At 41.3% G+C, this 20,000-nt stretch overlaps 1 protein-coding gene across 2 annotated transcripts; it reads left to right on the forward strand.

The window, feature by feature from the left end:
- Positions 1-599: 599 nt before the first annotated feature.
- corin (corin, serine peptidase) lies at positions 600-17,989 on the forward strand. Of its 2 annotated transcripts, XM_067524463.1 has the most exons (24): positions 601-755; positions 2,745-2,895; positions 5,163-5,489; positions 7,267-7,378; positions 7,572-7,676; positions 8,456-8,715; positions 8,807-8,920; positions 9,496-9,603; positions 10,682-10,792; positions 11,775-11,897; positions 11,990-12,097; positions 12,782-13,013; positions 13,127-13,269; positions 13,369-13,476; positions 13,657-13,770; positions 13,907-14,017; positions 14,551-14,674; positions 14,762-14,890; positions 15,156-15,205; positions 15,284-15,470; positions 15,604-15,766; positions 15,845-15,953; positions 16,235-16,368; positions 16,814-17,989. In XM_067524463.1, the coding sequence occupies exons 1-24, from the start codon at positions 693-695 to the stop codon at positions 16,994-16,996; spliced, it is 3,369 nt and encodes a 1,122-aa protein (XP_067380564.1). In that variant the 5' UTR covers positions 601-692; the 3' UTR covers positions 16,997-17,989. The 2 variants fall into 2 exon arrangements, with proteins under 2 accessions (XP_067380566.1, XP_067380564.1); XM_067524465.1 differs by lacking the exon at positions 7,572-7,676 and having other exon boundaries at positions 600-755.
- Positions 17,990-20,000: the final 2,011 nt, after the last annotated feature.

Consider the following 20,000-nt stretch of genomic DNA (forward strand, 5'->3'; position numbering starts at 1 on the left):
TGTTGCTTTTATTTATGCAGGAACCGAAAAACTGTGGAGACGTTTTTGGCACTATGTCCATTTTTATTTCTTTAATTTTTTTCATACTGGTGGCGTTTCAATTCTGGCTTTTAATTTGCAAGTTAACAAAGCTGAGAAGTACTTATTTATACTTTGTCATGTTTGTGGTACTTTTAGTTACATTTTCACCAACTTTTCTGTGATTGGTGAGTTTTTTTTCCCAGCTTTTTCTCTTTGGATTTAATAGAAACAGAAATGGGTTGTGAATTAATCAGATTTGTTGCCAGTTAATTACCTGTCCAGGCAGTGACCTGGCGTTTAATTACTAAGCACCGTTTGTAAAGTGAGGGTGATTGGGGGTCGCAGGGCGGAACCTCAAACTCCTGCCCCAGAGCTGAGGTGACTACAGCCTTGACCCACAACAGCCTGTTTTTAGGATTTGAACCAGACATGCACGAGGCTCCCTGTGAAGGTGTGTGCGCTTAATCTCACTTTAAGGCTTTCGTCACGTGCAGACAACCTGAGCTTTGCTCTAGCGGCACTGACTGTGACCGTGAAGAGAGAGAGAGAGAGAGAGAGAGAGAGAGAGAGGGGCGGCGCCAACGGGGCTCCGGCTCTGTTAGTTACCGGAGCAGCTCGCGGGCATCAGACAGAGGGATGGTCTCGCGCTCTGCGGCAGGCAACAGCAGGTGATGTGGTCCGCGCGGCGGGAAACCTGCCCGCGTGTCACCTTCAGCGGAGCGGGAGCTGCGGCGGTGAGTGTCGCCTTTTCCCTACTGCTCGTCTGTCAGATGTCCTTGATGTGTCTCCTTGTCTCCGTCCACTGTCTCCTCTGCTTCTCCATCTCTTTTCTTTCTGTTGAGCTAAGAATCATCCAGAGACAAATCAATGAACAGTAAATAGAAGTTTAAAGCACAGTTTCTTTTTTCTTTATCAGTGGTTCAGTTCTTTCCAAACGCCTTTAAAATGATGTAGAAGAACAAGTTTTCTGTTGCCAGGTTGTGAAGCAATCTCCTCCAGCACAACACTTGGTCTTTGTGCGTCTTTAATTCATCAGGGAGACCTCTTCAATGGACTGTTTGACCACTTCTGCAGAGGAGCTGCAGGACACTTGGACTGAAATTCATTTAGGTTTTAAATTCCATGAGTGCAATAGATAATTGATTATTACGTTTGTGTTTGCAAAGCTCCACTCCGGTCCTCAATTAGACATTTAAACCTGTTTAAAATAAACTGTGTCCTGTGTGATTCCTACAAAATAAATTAAAAAGAATTACTAAAATGTATTCATAAATTCTTAGAGACACATCATCGTCATTTATTTAAAAATGATAGAGTGGTTCATTTTCAGGGTTTCACTGCTTTACAACCAGAAGCTGCTATTCCACTCCTTGTGTGTGTGTTCTAATCCTGCACATCACACTTCTTTGGGCCCTTTATTACACTGTGATCACCTTCCTGAAATTGTGCTTTGATGTGGTCTTACAATTTTAAGGTGAACTCGGAGTCAAACTCAGCACAAAGATAATGACCAGAAAGAAAAATAAAAATACGAACAATTTTTGAGTCGCAGGGACCTTTATTTGTTTATGTCATACTAATGACTTTCTAACTGCGAACCTGACCTCAACTTATTAAAATGTGCAATTAAAACATGTTATCAACACTTACTGCATGATGTGATAACCTAAATAACAGAAAATAATGATGCAGAATCTCTGTTCACAGCAGAGTGACAACAAAAATATATTACAAAAATCATCTTCTGCCATTAGGATTTTATTTTACATTTGGACTGTTAGGTTTTGCACACAGATCAGACTCTGTGTAAGTTGTAGTACTAAATAGTTAGTCTGCAGTTATGTTAACAGCTGGTTTAGCTAAAATGACAGTTTAAGTAAAGTAACTGTAAGTAACTGTAACCATCGGTGACCTGTAACAAAGTCCAGATTAGAGCACTAGGTCAGTGGGCACCTGAACTTGAGTCTCTATATATGTGCAAATGTCTGTCACTATTTCTTTTTGCAAATTTACTATAAACTCACACAAAAATAGACCAAAAAAACAAGTATGATTAAGCTAAAATTGTCACAAAAAGACAAGAATGCAAAATGACCAGAACGGCTCCCTTTCAATCTGTGACTATTGAACTCTCGCATATCCCAGAAGCCTTTATTAAGAATATCTGCAGTTTAATATCGTACCAGATGCAGTGTGAAAAACAAGTGGGGGGATAATATTCAGATGAAAATACAGACTGTTAATATGATCAGAAACGGAAGAATCCTGTAAGAATATGAGAACTGTTATTACAGACAAAGTCACTTTGAGCATGTCAATTGATCAATTAGTCAATTGATGTATTGAGAAGAAGAAGGTCCAGACATAGACAGACAGATTGGTAGAGTAGGCAGTAATTTAAAAAAAGGGGGGGGGGACTGTGTGGTGTCAAGTGTCTGTTCGTCGTCATATCACTTCAAAAATAACTTCACTGTGTCCAACGGAAACTCTTGAGAGGACAGAAACACTCGGGTCACCCCCACCCTTGCTTGTTAAAAATAACCTAAAGTGGTGGTGAAGGGAGTTGGCGGTGGTGGTGGTGGTGGTGGTTTGGGGGGTGTAGCTGGGCTTACTGGCTCAGTAATGAGGCATTTCCCAGACTCCGTAGCTTCACTAACAACCTGGATTCACTAGTTTTTATGAAGTTGACTGACTCTGGGCTCATCTCCACGTGTCGTCTATAGACTCCAGCTCGAGGACCAGACATGGGGATGGGCGCGGAGACGTGTCCGCACAAGCTGGGATCCTCCAATCACCTGCGACTTCTCCTCTACATCCTGATTCCCACCGCGAGCCTGCTGGCCGGCCTGCTGCTGCTCGTCCTGGCCCTCACTGGTATGGAACCGTGCACTCACATGTACTAGTCATGGGACGGGTTAGTTAGGTTACGGTTTTGCTAAGTTATAATACACACAAACAAACAGTTTTGCATGTATCCATTATTTTCTCAGCTAAACTGATGCTGCACATTCGAACGTGTTATTTCGACCGTGGATGTGGTTAATAGCAACCTATATAACCCATTTTCAAGGGCTGTCATCAGGGCTACACCCCATAACAGCTAGGATAGCTTCAGGGAGCCTATCCTGTCTTGGTTTGCGTTGAAACAGGAAACAATTATTTTGAAGTCTCTGTCAGGACATCCAGCATCATTTTGTTTGTTTTTTTGTTGCTACTTTCTGCTCCTGTCATAATTATGTAGCAGAGGGCCTTGGTTCAAATTCATGTCACAGCCTTGTGTGATGTAATGAGATAGAACTCCCCTTTCTTCCCAGCATCCAGAAACCTCCAGAAACAGGAAGGAGTCTTTAAAACTTCCTCTTTGAAAACCTAGGCTTATCAGCAAAGCAAAGCAACTCCACAGAAACAAAGTATTTTCATGTAGTAGAGTATGAGTTTGGCTGTTGCTGTTTGTGTTCATCCCCCAGTTGTCTGGGTGTGGAAAACAAACGCTCCCCCAAAAAACTTCAGATTAGCTTTAATCCAGAGGGGATGTGAACAGGCTAATGGAGGAAAGTGTGTGGCAGGAGAGATGTTAATTGTATGTGTTTATTTGTCTGTGTGGCTCTTCCTTCCGTTACCATGACAGCGGGGACTCCCTCAGCCAATCACAAACACTCACACGAAAGAATTTCAAATATTTACTCAGTTAGTAAAAACCTCTCGTTTTCATCACCTTGTCTCCCATTGTTTGCTTTGTTCTTGTTTGTTCAGTTCATTCCGACTCCTCTTCACCCTCCCGATTTTCTCATTCTCTTCCCGTTTTTTCTCTCCTTAAATTCAGTTTCTGATTTCCCACTTCATTTCCTCCCTTCTCTGTTCCTTGTCATCCTTCTCTCGATTTCCATATCTGTAACCAGTTTACTATTTTATCTTTTCTGCTACATTATATCTTTTCCCCACCTCCTTCTCTTCTCCTTTGTTTCATTTTCCTGCAACAAACTCAGAACAAAGGACGTTTGATAAAATAAATGTTCATTTGCAAATAGACAAAATTTAGAAGACCGTTTTTTCACAGCGAGATCTATTTCTTCTCTTTTATCTCTTTTTCCGCTGCAGCTGTTTTCTGTTGTTTTCGGCTCATTACACAGGGACCACCACTGTGTGTGTGTGTGTGTGTGTGTGTGTGTGTGTGTGTGTGTCTGTCTGTCTTTCTCAACATTAAACATCTAATGGTCTTTAAAGTCTTTGTCTTCCTCCCTCCATTCTCCTTTCACTTTTTAACCTCCCTCCATGTTTTTAACGATCATCTATTACTGCAATTAAATTCTTATCTCTGCAGATGATCATAGAGTAAATATTCAGTCTACGTACATATTTTATATTTAGGTTTTAAGTCACAGTTTGGTCCTATGAAAATATCTGCACAACCTATTTATGTATTCACCATGACTTATATAAAATTACTTTATATTCAGTAACAGGGATGTTAATATTTAAAATACTTAACTTTGAACATTTTTAACAAAAAACACCACATGGCAGCTTCCGTGTTTGTGTCAGATTTAATGTAAATAGATCAGTAAGTCAGCTTCGCCATGGTAACTGCATCGCTTTGGCACTTTTCATAGACATTTCACCCATTCACAAGCTGTGGATGTGTAACAGCAGTTGTTGTGTCACTATACATGGCTTTAATCGTCGGTTTGTACACATATGCACGCACGCACACACACACACACACACACACACACACACACAGATTACCATGTGATATTATTACAAGAAGGATCCCAAACATTAACAGGTTTGCTGAAACAATCCTCTAATTGTCTTCTTAAGACTCCAGAAGTGTAAAGTTTGTGAGAGCCTCGGACTACAAACAGGAGAAAACAGTTGCTCATCACATTTTGAGATGTGATGTCACAGAAATATCCAAACTGTTATTTACTATATAAATGGATGCACACAGTGTTGTGAACATCAGTGCTAATGAACTATGTGTTCACATTGTGCCACTCTGCTCCGTCTCCGTTTGATCTTCTGGAGACGCCATTTCATCTTTTGTTGATTAATGCTGTTGTGATTGGCAGAGAGAGAATTAACAATCAACATGCTGCCACTCTGTCAGGTGTTTCTCACCTGTGTATATTTCCTTTCAGGTATTTTTGGCAGCAGCCTTTTGGACTCCAGCCCCCTCCCGTCCCCAGAGCCCATTGCAGACAGTGACCCTGGTTACCACAGCAACAGCACAAACCCCCACCCCAACGTTGACACAGAAAACGCTACGTCAACTCCTCGAAACCACAGTGGCGACGACGTCAGGTACCACAGCGAGAGCACACCTTCTGCTCCCACCGTCGCTCCTACAGCTTCCTCCTCTCGGGCCACGCCCACACAGTCATACACAAAGCCTCCTGATTGGCTGACCTCTGTGACGTCATTGAGCACCACCCGGCCAATTATCACCACGCCTGCACGTGACACAGGTAAGCACAGAAAACATGACAGTGCACAATGATTGAGGTACAGCAGGGGCTCATTGAATGTAAAAACATTTCATCAGGTTTTATATTATACACATATGTATAAATGGTCGATATTTCATATAGTATATATACAATATTATTATTCTTATGTGTTTCATATGTGTATATATATGAAGTATATATATATAAAGTATATATAAATATTGTTAAAATTGGTACTAAGTTTGTTTCATCACGTAGTATTTTTGTGTAGAAAGTGTGTAGAAACACTCTAACACACTGACCAACTAATATTAAATTGCCAGTCATCTATACAAAATGTGAAATGAACGCTTCCTAACTGATGCCACGTGGCAATAAAACCCCCTGAGAGTCCGTGTAATGTTCCCTGTGAGTTCATAGTGTATTTCCTACCAGGGTTGGTGATAAGATGCAGTTTGGACGCTCAGACCTGCACGGTGGCTTTTCATCCTGTCCAAAAAAACTACAAATCCCACAGTCATCTGTAGTCTGTGTCCTTCCTGCTACGTCTCTGTCTGTCTCGTTATTGTTGTGTCCTTTTCTGTCAAACATGAAAATCTTATTAGTCTCAGAGTGGATACCTAAGTGTGTGTGTGTGTGAGTGACTGAGCTGAATTATTATCTGCTGTCCTACTCTTCTCCTCTGCTGACCCGATGGACTGTGTGTGTGTGTTTGTGTGTGTGATGATAAATCGTTCCTTCAGTGTCTATTTTAGAATTCCTCTCGTCCCTCTGCACCTCCAACGTCCTTTCCTCTCTCTCTCTGTATTAATGAGGAGTTGAGGTGAATGCTAAAGAGCTGCAGTCTGTTCTGCCCTCTGATTGGACGCTGGGCGGTCACCAGACTAACCGGGCGTTCGACCGCAGTTAACTGTTCAGAGAAAGGTGGATAACATTTGAACTGAAGACCATGAGACCTCATGTCTGAGGGTCGCAGCTCTGTTAGAGTGCAGGGAGGTTCGAGTGTCACTTTCCTCCTGGTGCAGACCTCTAAATGCATTAAGGATTGAGTCATGTGCACGTTTCAGGCCACCGGATGTTGGACACACCAAAATAATCTGGGAGTGGAAATGGAACAATATTGATCTTTATCCTGTGAAACTGTAGATTGCAAAAAGTGGCTGAATTATGAAATAAAGGAATTATTAAGTTATTAACTTAACTTAAGCATTATGCAGCTTATATGCACAGTTTCTATCAAAAGCAGTAAATATGACAAATAACATTCAGGTCATCTATTAAAATGGGAAAAACAAATTATACTACAATTTCAAAATAAGAAGAAACATTGGGTACTAACATGTACATGAAACATTCTTTGTATTACATTAATGCAATAAAACAAAATAATGTTTGGTGAAATACTACAGCGTATATTATTAACTTGAGTTATTGACGGCCATGTTTGATGTGTGTTGTCCATTACAGTTCTTAGTTTTAAAGCATTTCTCGTTTACCTCATTCATTTTTTTCCTGCCATGGGATTTGTCTTTAGAAAGTGTGAAGTGGTGTCGTGTTTCTTAGATGTTATCTAAACACAAAGTACATTTCGAATGTGCTGCAAAGTTTCCTTGATGTATCTCTCAGGTTGCCAATTATCAAATGCCAATTATTCCACGTTCCATAGTTTTCATCCATAGTAAGACTCGCATGACTTATAGAGATGCATTATAGTTTGCTGGGACTTTTCTTGTGTGTTGCTTTGAGTTTATGTCTTAGCCCAAAATAATTAAGATTATTGACATTCTCTCTGCAGGCAGCTGTCAGCTGATTGTGGAGTCTCAGTGTCACATGTTGCCCTACAATCAAACATGGCTGTCATCATCTGCCTCCGTGGTGAAGAGCTCAGAGGTCGACATGTTGCTGAGGTAACCACGTCCAACAACACAACCTTTAAAGTCTCCAACATGTGGACGATTTAAAGGCTGTGTACTTAGGAAGGATATAAATCTGCTGGCACTGTGGGGACAAAAAGTCCCCGTAAAGTAAACCAGTAAATCTGGGGATGAAGACTAGGTTGACATCAGTGAGTGTCCTCACAAGTTGGAATGTGCGTTGCAGGTTCTTCAGCTACCTCAGCAGACTCTCCTGCTACAGGCACATCATGCTCTTCGGCTGCTCGCTGGCGCTGCCCGAGTGTATCGCCGCTGACGGGACCCACAACAGGTAAAACCAGGGATGTCCTGATGCTGAGTATCGAGCTCCAAATCTGATCATTCCTTTGTGTACTTGTACTCGTTAAACTTCTCCGATACTGAGCCTGATACCTTATGAACATCCACAATTGGGCAGAGGTGGAAAAATGTGGTTTAGACCTGTTTTAAGATAATTGACAACGACAAAAGTAAACTGCTAGAAGCAAAACAGTTTAGTACATTTACTCATTAATGTGGATACATGTTGTTTTCCAGCAACAGCTTGTGCCTCTTTTGTATTATATACATTTGAGTCCCAGTGGTAACTCTCTGGATACCACTGAATTAGAAAATGGCCAGCGTTTCTAAATCATTAGTGATTTGATAACACTCAAACTCGGAACGTATTGTCGGAATCTCTCTGGCTCTTCACATTCAGTCCTGGAACAGGATCATTTCAGTTTCTCCGGTGTGACACTTTCGATAATGACAGGAAATGACGTCTTTGTGGGCTTGAAGCGGTGAGGACCTGACGATGCGGGAATTTTGTCACTACCACAGTTTGAAAGTAAACCTGGTCCTGACAGACATGGCGATACAAGCCCAGACATGCATATCAGAACCAGTCTGTTGATCCACATGGATTTCAGCTGTTCACGCTGTAAATGGGACAACGTGTGTGTGTGTTGAGGCTCACTGTGCTAAGAATAACACCCTCACGCCCTCTGAAACTAGAGTGCACACACTCGTGTCGAGAGTCAATGGCCTCAACTCTCTCTGACCTCTGACCCTCACTTTCACTCTGTGCAGACAGGTCGTGCTGCCCTGTGCGTCATTCTGCGAGGCGGCGAGGGAAGGCTGCGAGCCCGTCCTCCAGATGTTCAACGCCTCTTGGCCCGACTTCCTGCGCTGCTCGCAGTTCAGCAATGCCACCTCTGCTTTGTCAACACCACCACCATCACCATCATCTTTATCATCGTCATCATTATCTTCATCGTCATTGTCATCACTATCGTCAGGCCCTGCTCCTCCTGCATGTTACACACCGAGGCAGATCAAAGGGAAACCTTGTGAGTCAACAACACACGCTTACATGTACAGTAGATGTTTTAAACTATGCTATGACATCACTGCCCTACCTTCTCTGTCATTGGCCGGCAGCTGTGTGCGGCGGGAAGGACCACTTCCTGTGTGCGACGGGGATTTGCATACTACAGAAACTGGTGTGCAACGGCTACAATGACTGTGACGACTGGAGCGACGAAGCACACTGTGGTAAACACACACACAAACACACTGGGGTCTGTATAAATAGCAGGCAATTGTTTTCAGTGTGTTGTCATAGTGACAGTTTTACAGGCGACTGATTAGACGAAAGCGGTTCCGGAATCATTTCGGTGACAGAGAGGTGGTCGTCATGACAACACAAAAAGACACTATATAGGCTGAGAGCAATGGAATGTGAAGAGAGAGAGGGAGAGAGACTTTTCCCTTTGTTTGTTAATGTCGCTCACCCTCTTTCTGACCTTTTCTTTTTCTTTACAAGGCAACATTGGAGTCTTTCACACAAGAACAACTGAAAACAGTGAATAAAGAAATATGTAAATATACAGTTTATATCCGCAGGCAAATGTTACATCTAGATCTGTGATGTTAAGCACCGCTCAGCATCATGTGCTGTAATGTTCATTTAATAATGAAATGTTGGGTTTGTACTGCTTTGTATTTTTTTCAAAGGAATTTGAAAAGGAAAGGAATTTTGGTACTATGTAATTTTTTCGTTATAAAAACTTTTACTCATAGAGAGCATGTGAAAACATCTGGACAGCTGTGTGTCTTTCTCTCTGCAGTGTGTGCTGAGGGAGAGTTTCAGTGTAACACAGGTCGCTGCTTGTCGCCCGCTCTGCTGTGTGACGGCTATGATGACTGTGGAGACCTGAGCGACGAGCTCAGCTGTGGTGAGACCACACACACACACACACACACACACACACACACACACACACACACACACACACACACACACACACAGCATGTCTGGTGTACTTACAGAAATCTAATGAACGCTTGGTCACTGTCACATAAATCTAGAAACCACCAAACACCAGCCTGACTCTCACTTTAATCCCAAAACCAACTCTTAACCCTCAAACAAACACTAGAAGGCACCAAACTATCCCCAGAAATATGCTTTAGCCTATATATAACAACTGCAGGCCTAACCCAGCCCCTTACCCTAAAGACACACTAACAAACACAGGCCTGAACCAGCACGCGGTAACACAAACTATTATTGACGCAGTTTGGCAGCTCGGGATCAGCCGTGGGATCAGGGAGAGAGTGAGTGCGAGTGAGGGAATCCACCAGCTGTCAACACGCACACGGACACTAACGCACATTATCGCACAGTGGGGGGTTTCTAGCCTCTGTTCCAAACAAGAGGCTTTTATTTTGGTGAAGAGTCAACCTGAAGTTGACCTCAAACAAAGAGCAGCAGCAGCAGCACGGAGCATAAAAACTTTATTATCTGTCCGTTAGTGACACAGCAAGTACTTCAGTCATAATTTACCATAGAGGGACAGCAAAGGATATTTAGTAATAACAATAATCACAAAGTATGAAAATACAAAGTATAAGACAAGTACAAGAAGTTCGACCACCAGAATACTCCGTAATATAATTTGTGTAGTTATGCTAAGTTGGCAGTATTATGATTTAAACAGTATAAAATAGGAACAAATATCTGATGTTTGAGTATAATACTGTGTACATGTATTATAGTGTTTTATTACTGCATCATTGCTGCCGATAAAAACCTCATGTGATACAGTACTACAATATTAGTGTACTAAACAGCTTGTGAGTAATGTGTGTTTCTTGCTCTTAGAGTTTCTAATCATCCATTTTCATTTTAAATATATATCAGAGTTTGTCTTTAATTCTGTCATCAGAATTTCCCTCTTTGGCCTAATAAACAGTTTTGTTATCTGATTTTAACAAACGTGTGTGTGTGTGTGTGTGTGTGTGTGTTTTCAGTGTGTGATCTGGCCCGTGAACATCGCTGTGGTGACGGACGCTGTGTGTCCAGAGACTGGCTGTGTGACGGAGACCACGACTGTCTGGACAAGAGCGACGAGCTCAACTGCTGTGAGTCACTGTAGAAACCCGGAGGACAAAATACAGCAAAAGTGTGCGGAGGGTTTACTCCTGTACCCTGCTTGCCTTTGAGTTTTACAAACCTTGCTGTTGTCTAGAAAATAAAAAAAAATCAAACCAGGTTAATAATAGTCACACAATTTTGTTACTTCTCTGTCAGTTATATTTTGTGCACAGTGAGGAATCGATTTTCATTAGGATCATTGTAATTCTGCAGGATCTTTGGTGCAAAATAGTTTTCTCTGCATCAGGGCACCACATACATTAACTAAAATAAAGAGAAGCTTCATATTAAATTTAATTTTATTTATATGGCGCCAATTTAGAATAAAACCATTTCTAGGGTTTTTATTGTTGCAGCAACTGGACCTGCAAATGATTAGTATTTAAAAGCATTATTGAATGTGGAGAGAGAAAAACCGGAGAAAACTATTTCAGTGAAACATTACCTCACGAAACAATGTCACTAAATAGTCGGACTCACATCAGCTTTTAGTGGACATAATTAGACAGCACTGACATAAATGACACATTTTTGTTATAAATCCTAAAAGTCAGAGGCTTGTTGTGTACTGGCTTAAACTTTCAGCTGCTCTTAAAGATTAAAAATCCGATCGCAGCAACAGTGTATTTTACGCTTATATGATATCAGCAAACACAAACAGTTCACACTTGTTGTTCTTTACAGGCAATGCAGCGAAAATAACAACGCTGAAAAAACACACAGAGTAACTGTCACCATCAACATAAAATCAGTAAAAATTAAATGGCAAAGTAAAATGGTGAAAAAATAATTACAAGAAGTCTCAAGAAGTTGAAGAAAGTGAAGCTGTAACTTGAGACCACCTCTCACTCCGTCATTTGTCTTGAGTTTCCACCTCTGAGTGAAACATGACGACGTGTGAAAGTGCAGCTGAGTCACATGCTGATGATTCATCAAACTCAAATTAATGATTTTTCCGTCTGTGTGCAGCCTGTAAGAGTCAGGGTCTGCTGGAGTGCAGGAACGGTCAGTGCATTCCTTCCGCCTTTCGCTGTGACGGGGAGGACGACTGCAAAGACGGCAGCGACGAAGAGCACTGCAGCAGGGATCAGAGTGAGACTCCTGTCTGATTCACACCCGTCTCACATCTCTTCACCCGTTGTCTTCTCTCACTGCATTCATGCATCTGTGTGTGTGTTTTCCAGCACCTAGTGTGTGTGCTTCTGGTCAGCCCAGCTGTGTTTCTGCTTCCTGTCCGTCACTGTGTGGGGGGGGAAACGCCGCCTGTGACCCCCGAATCACCAACAACTGCAGTGAGTCCCCACTCTGCAGGAACCAGACCGGGTCCTCGTTACACTCATTACTAACATCTGACAACAACTACACAATTAGAACAGTCTGAGTATTTTAGGAGATGAAGAAGAAAACACAGTTAGGTACCAAATCTTTTTTCTCTTCCTGTTAATCCTGTGAACTCAGGGTCACCACAGCAGGTCATGTGGTGTCCACCTTGACTTGGCACAGGTTCTTATGCCCCTTCTGATGCAACCCTTTCCCAAACATGTACTAATACACCATTACTGTGTAATTAATTAAGTGGTTTCCTGTTCAACTTCTTGTAAGAATCTTATGAAAGTTAGAGACGGTGTCCTAAAAAAACAGAAGATGGAAAATCACATTGCTAGAATCATGAAAATGCCACTAGAACAAAGTGTTGAAGATGATTTCATTACACTGATACATATTTTATATTTAACAATAAAGTGATTTGTCTTTTTTTACAAAAATAACTTTTAAGATTCCAAAAAAGGATGAAATAGCTTTATAATATGGAGAACTTGCTTACATTCCATACAGGGAGAATATACAATCTGAACCATAAATAGCAACTTATGTCATGTACTATAAATGTATTCAAGTAGAAGTATTAAGTAGAAAATGGAAAATCTCCATCTGGTTCTGGGATCTGGTCCTGACTCTGTTTTCCTGTATCCCAGCTCGCTGTGAGCCCATCAGCCTGGAGCTGTGCATGAACCTGCCCTACAACCTGACCAGTTTCCCCAACTACCTGGGTCACATGTCCCAGAGAGAGAGCTCTGTGTCCTGGGAGTCCTCCCTGTTCCCTGCCCTGGTCCAGACCGGCTGCTACCAGTACCTCATGTTTTATGCCTGCACGCTGCTAGTGCCAAAGTGTGACCCAGTCAGCCTGCAGAGGGTCCCACCCTGCAGGTCAGTGACTAGTCTGTCTCTTGATTTATCGCCCGGTCAGTGTGCAGTTAATAATTATGCTTGGGCCCCACACCAGAAAGGTTTTACGCAGGCCTCTCTGTCCTGCTCTGCAGGTCCTTGTGTCGTAATGCAAAGGAGAAGTGTGAGTCGGTGCTCGGCATTGTGGGATTGCAGTGGCCTGAGGATTCAGACTGTAGTCAGTTTCCTGAGGAAGGAGGAAATGCCACCTGCCTGATGCCAGAGGCCGGAGTTGATGGTACTTACACGTTTCATCCTCATATAAAAATACTTTTCTGTTAAATTTAAATATTCTAAGACATTATTGTTGCTTTTGGGTGTGTTTCCATGGTGCCAGAGTGCTCCCCCAGCCACTTTAAGTGTAGGTCAGGTCGCTGTGTCCTGGCAACCAAACGCTGTGATGGACACCTGGACTGTGATGACCACAGTGATGAGGACAACTGTGGTGAGACATACATTTCAAAATAAGAGCCCCCCCCCCCCAACACTGCAGCCTTATCTAAGTGCTCCTCTGTTACTAAGACCAACATAGCAACTGTGAGATTGTAATTGTTGTAGAAGTATCTGCAGTAGCACATCCTTATGATTCAGGTTTATGTTTCGGATGAATGTCTGTCTCGGGCAGGTTGTTCTGAGCGTGCTCTGTGGGAGTGTCCTGGCAGTAAAGTGTGTATTAAAGCCAGCATGATCTGTGATGGATTTCCTGACTGCCCCCTACTGGTGGACGAGGCCAACTGCTGTGAGTTTCACTCTTTACTGTAACATTGTGTGTAATAATTCTAATAACACAGCCACAGACAAGTTTAAGTTGTATCACTGTTTATAATGAACCTGTATTAGAGTTTTACTGATATCATTTATTAATATTTCCTCAGCGGTGTGCAGGGATAACGAGCTGTCCTGCAACAACCACGAATGTGTTCATCGGACGCTGTGGTGCGATGGAAAGAAGCACTGTTCAGACAGCTCTGATGAGTGGAACTGTGGTACGACACACACACTGATTACAGATTACACACGTATATTAATTATAATGGCAACAATTCAAAGTCGTGTGTGCACATGTTACTTTTTTGGAAAAAGCTAATAATAAAAATGCTAATAATAAACCCTAAAACTGCAACAATTCCGGATTTATGCGAAAAGAAAAAAGAAATTAGTGCTGTAAAAGTGTATGTTGTTCTTCTTACTGGTTTTAATACAAATCCTTTGTTATTTACAGCATTACAGCTCTCGCTTTAATATTTTTAAACTGCCAAATATAATTATCAAGGTTCAACAAACAGTTAACAATGGTTTCATAATATGAATATTCATAGGTTTATAAAGAATACAAATTATTTATATATAAATATATATTTATATATATTATATTATATATATTCTCCAATTTTTCAATGTCTGTACACTACATGTATGTGTATATGTCTTTATGTACAGCGTATACAATGTTTTTTTACTGGTTCAGTACAGATCCACCTTCCTGCTCAGTTTCTGTATTGATCTGCTGTCCCTGCAGTGTCTCTGTCTGATCAGTCGGGTTCTGTGCTGACGGTGTTCAGGACGGCAGCGGAGTACCAGGTCTGTGCAGACGAGTGGAACCACGAGCTGAGCAAACTGACCTGCGACCAGCTGGGACTAGGGTAAGGTTAGTAAGACACATACAGCACAAACACGACCAATGGAACCTCAGACGGATACTAAATATACTGCGGTGTGTTTCTCTGCAGGCTTCCCTCCAATGTTTCCATGGTACCTGACCAGCCTGGTGTCCCGGGCCGTCGCCGCTGGTTACACGTCCACCCCGAGTGGAACCAGACGAACGGTTCTGCTCTGCAGGCCCGACTAGAGAAGAGGAGGTGAGAGAACCCAGTCAGAACCACATGAGAACCACAAACCTGTTCACTTTGTTTGTGCAAGTGTGAACGGGATTTTAATATGTAAACTAACATAAAATTAGTTTCTACATGAAAAATACCTTTTTCTACGGTGTAGCACTACGTCACTGCTGATCTTCAGTAGTTGGATTAAGGCTTTTAGAGCTGCTTTTATAAAATCTCCATCTCTAACCTGCTACTATAATCGTTGTCTTAATGTGTAAATGTCTTTCTGCCTGTGCTGCAGTCATGCGTGCCATTCCAGGAGGAGAGTGTCCGTGCTGTGTACCAGAGAAGGTATTCTGAAACTACTACGAGACGAAACTACCACTTCACTAAAATTGGTAGCAGACTAAGTCTCTGTCTCTCTGTTAGAATGTGGTCTTCGTCCCATGGTGGGCATCTACCCCCACAGGAAAAAGAGGATTCTGGGAGGACGGGTGTCCCGGCGGGGAGCATGGCCATGGCAGTGCTCTCTGCAGAGTGGACAGAGTGGACACGTTTGTGGCTGCGTTCTCATCGCACGGAAGTGGGCTCTGACCGTCGCACACTGCTTTGAGGGGTGAGACGAGGGAAACAGGCAGAGGGACGTTGGGGTCAGGGTGTGTTCAGTGACTAAACTTAGGCTGTGTGTGTGTGTGTGTGTGTGTGTGTGTGTGTGTGTGTGTGTGTGTGTGTGTGTGTGTGTGTGCCAGGAGGGAGAGTGCTGAGCTCTGGAAGGTGGTGCTGGGTCTAAATAATCTGGATCATCCGGGCGTTCACAGTCAGATCCGTGGGGTGCGCTCCATCATTGTACATCCGCGCTACAACCGAGCGGTGGTCGACTACGACATCAGTGTGGTGCAGCTGGAATCTGAGGTCAGAGAGTAAACATACAGCTCGCTGATGGTCAGCGAAGAGTGGACTTATTATTAAGACCTGTTGTCGTGTTTTCAGATCGAGGAGACGGCGTTTGTCAGACCCGTGTGCCTGCCTCAGCCCGGCCAGCTTCCTTCTCCTGACTCCTACTGTTACATCACCGGGTGGGGTCACATGGGCAACAGGAGTAAGTGCTCGCTCACTGTCATGTCTGTCCAAATGTGTGAGGACTCCATGCATGAACGTGTCAACATTTAAACACTAAATGTTTATGTTCTGATTTTATTCTAAAATTAAACTCAAGGTTATACAGAACTGATATTATAACTAAGGTTGACAGGCAGTATCCACATTTTCGATTAGTAAATATTAATGTCCACCTTCCTTAATGAATGTCTAAGCATTTGGTCCTGTGTGAAGGGTGACCACTAAGTAACATAACCTATTTTTGTGCGTTTTTGTGTCCAGTGCCCTTTAAGCTGCAGGAGGGGGAGGTTCGGATTATCTCTCTGTCTCAGTGTCAGTCTTACTTTGACATGAAGACCATCACTCCCAGGATGCTTTGCGCCGGTTACGAAGCTGGAACCGTCGACTCCTGCATGGTAACACCTGCACCAACAGCTGGTGTGGTTCATTCAGTCCATTATCACAAATCTCATGGTTTCTTCCTGAAATTTAATATTTTTATTCTTGGCTGATGTAGAAAACCTACATGTCATCAAAGAACAACTCAACAAAGTGATGATTGGAGCTAAACTTATTTTGAGTTATTTTGTTACTTTATAAAACATTTTGGCCTTTTATAAGTGTGCTGATGTTCTGTCGTAATTTTTTTTGACATTTAAAAAATAAATTTTTTCGATTATTATTACGTTAGGTAAACAACAACAACAGGCCTAGTATTTGAGCAATGAAGTCACAAGACCCCTTTTAGCTGGATCGCTATGATGTTTTGAAAAGCAAATTTTATTTTATTATTTTAGATTGCTGAACTACACATTCCCCCCGTGATTGATGTGTGTGTGTGTGTGTGGTGTGTGTGTTTAGGGGGACAGTGGTGGGCCGCTGGTTTGTAAGGAGAACAGCGGCCACTGGACATTGTTTGGCCTGACGTCGTGGGGCAGCGTGTGCTTCAGTAAAGTCCTTGGACCTGGAGTTTACAGCAACGTGACGCACTTCACCCCCTGGATCCAACAACAGATTTACATCCACACGTATCTGAATGACTGACACACACCCACCCACACACCCACCCACACACACACACACACACACACACACACACAATATTCAAGCGCACGTTCATTCCAGGAGGAAGTGATGTCATTGTCGGTCACAAACCTGCAGTTCCTCTACCTGTGCCTATATCTGTACTGATAACCTTCAGATGCTAACTGTTGTATAAGCAGCAGTGTGAACGAGTACGATACTAACTAGTTGGCTGGTATAGTTGTGGTTGTCAACTAGCATAAGTCAAATTCATATGATTAAATATTCACAAAATAATTTTTATCACTATATACAGTAAAAAGTAGCTCATACACGAAAGCAAAAAAAAAGGTCAAAATGGAAGCAAAGAAATGCCCACAAAGTTTAATAAACAACTACACACCTAACTAATTAGTAAAGTAGACATATTTACACTAAAAACCATTTATCCGAATGTTTATGTTTGGAAGAATTAGTTTTTTTTTAAATACTCCATTACCATTAAAAGTTGTGCATTCTAAATTATAGTATACATACAAAAGTACTTCAGATTTCAAAATTATTGTATTTACCATGCACACTTGCTTTCCAAGTGTTAATATGAGTTTATTATCATTTTTAATCTATTTGAGTTAAGTTTTATAAGATAATTTCAAATTAGATGATAATTGAATTTTGAAAAACAGCTGTCATCTAAATATGCAGAACAAGTATAAAGTACTTGGGTGTAGTATTTGAGTAAGTGTACTTTGTTACATTCCACAGCTGTGAATTGTGCTCTTTGAAATGTATTATTATTATTATTATTTTTATTATTAATATATCTGTGAACAAATATTCAGTGCTATAATCCGAAATAAAAAGACTGTTAATAAAACTTACTGGGCCTCAAATGTAAAAGTTTGTGTTTGTCGATAAAGATTTTCAAAATATTATGGACTTTCTTTGCTTCCAAAAACACATTTACCTGTTTATTGTTATTAGCATAGTGAAACCATTGACTCAGAGGAAAAACTCCTGAGTCAAAGAATGAAACTGTCCTGAATTTAACATTTGATGATCACAACTTTGTTGCATTATTACACTATTTTTAAAATGTCACCACAGTGTTTGCTTTTATATATTAATGATCATAAAATGGTCAAGAAGTTCCAGTGCTCACTGAAGATTTAAAAAGCTGCTAGCTAAAACAGACCAGCTGAGCACTCAACTTCCCACAATGCTTCACTCTATAGTGCCTGTACTTAAACTTTGTAGTGTTGTACTGTGTGTGTGTGTGGGTGTGTGTGCGTGTAAGACAGTGAGAATGATGAATTATTATCATTTTTTTAATTTTTATGGCGACTCCTTTGGGCAACATCAGTAGTCAACAATTATCAACTTTATTCAAAGAAAGTTTTACATTTTTTTTTTTGATAGATAAAACTCAGCCACATGCCCTGAAATATTTTGTGCTTTTATTTTACAAAAAGAAAATGTTCTACTGTCCACAATTTAGATACAGTCACAACATCACATTAGATTTTCTAATTTGTTAACACTTTAACTTTCAATTACCATATTATCAGTGGTCTATATAAATATTTATAGGTGATTTGTAACAGGTTATAATGTAATTGTAAGCAGACCAAAGTAATTATAAATGTATGAATGCATAATTAAAACACAGCTCTAACATTTATATAATTACATCACCAAATATTTAGAAGAATATAAAATATAGAAGTTAGAACACATGCTGTAACATGCACTTAAACATCCCCTTATATTTACTCTTAAAAAAGGTTTTATTGTGTGTATAACTGCTCAAGCTGAGGGGTTGAACTGTTCTTGCTTAGCAACGCGCTAAAGTTGCTAGTTAGCAACTTACCGAGCAGGATTTAGCTACTTCGAGCGTAGTTGGCGATGCTACGCATGGTGCACCACACACATCCATCACAGTGCAGCACGTACACAAAAAGTGCTCAGAAGTTCGCCACAAAAAATGTACTGCCACATTAGTGCTCGCTAGAATTTAAAGCACAAATGTAGGACGCTGCCAAAACCTCGTTCATTAAAGTGTTGTCACGTCATTAGAGTCAGTTTTTGCTATGAATCAACGTTTTCAGTTATAAGAGCAGCAGTTATTACCTGCGACGTACTGTAGCTGAAGTTTATTAGCAGGCTCAGCTAACACAACATGAGAAATCGAAGAAATGTACCACAATGACATCTGTCTTGTTAAATTTGTTCATGAAGCAGTGGACGCAGCCTTTGGTTTTACTTCGAGGCTGGCAGGTTTTATAAAGACAAAAAAGAGTCCACAGTCCACATAACCAAGATATTAAAAAAAATGCGGTTTAATGGAGTAAAAAAATAGGTCCATATAGAAGTGGGCTACATCCACATAATTATCTGTGACACATTAATGTCTGCCATCATCACAAGATGATCATTTGTGGACAAGGATTCATCATGAAGCAAATTCCATTTTATTTTGCTTTTTGACTTCATGAAACCTGCCAGGCTCATTTGCCAGAATATTAAGTTCTTAAAGTCATGATTTGAAAGACGCCATGTTTGCAGTCCAGCAGCAGAGTTGTCCAACAAATTGTGTGTCCTCCATGCTAAGGTCTGACTGACAGAACATTCCAGGTGGTTGTTGTTGTTGTTTTTGGTTTTTTAAAAGTATTTTTCTACAGCTTTTTGTATGTCATGCTTATTACACAGGGCTGTTGGTGTGTGTGTGTGTGTGTGTGTGTGTGTGTGTGTGTGTGTGGACAGACTGTATGTTTCTATGTGATTTGATTCGTGTGTGTACGTTTCTGATTTAAATGCTTTATGAACAGACTCTAGCCTCTGATGTTTTATGTAAACACTGAATATTTGGTTTGTATTACCTTATATCTGCCATTAAAACCATACACACACTCTATCCTGTGTGTGTGTGTGTGTGTGTGACTCACAGTCTGTGTGCTCACCCATCACTGCTTCTTTCCACTTCCTCTAGTCTAAAAACGTCATGAAGATCAGCTCAGATTATATT

The sequence above is a fragment of the Channa argus genome, chromosome 12, assembly GCF_033026475.1.
Source record: "Channa argus isolate prfri chromosome 12, Channa argus male v1.0, whole genome shotgun sequence".
NCBI classification, from domain to species: domain Eukaryota; kingdom Metazoa; phylum Chordata; class Actinopteri; order Anabantiformes; family Channidae; genus Channa; species Channa argus.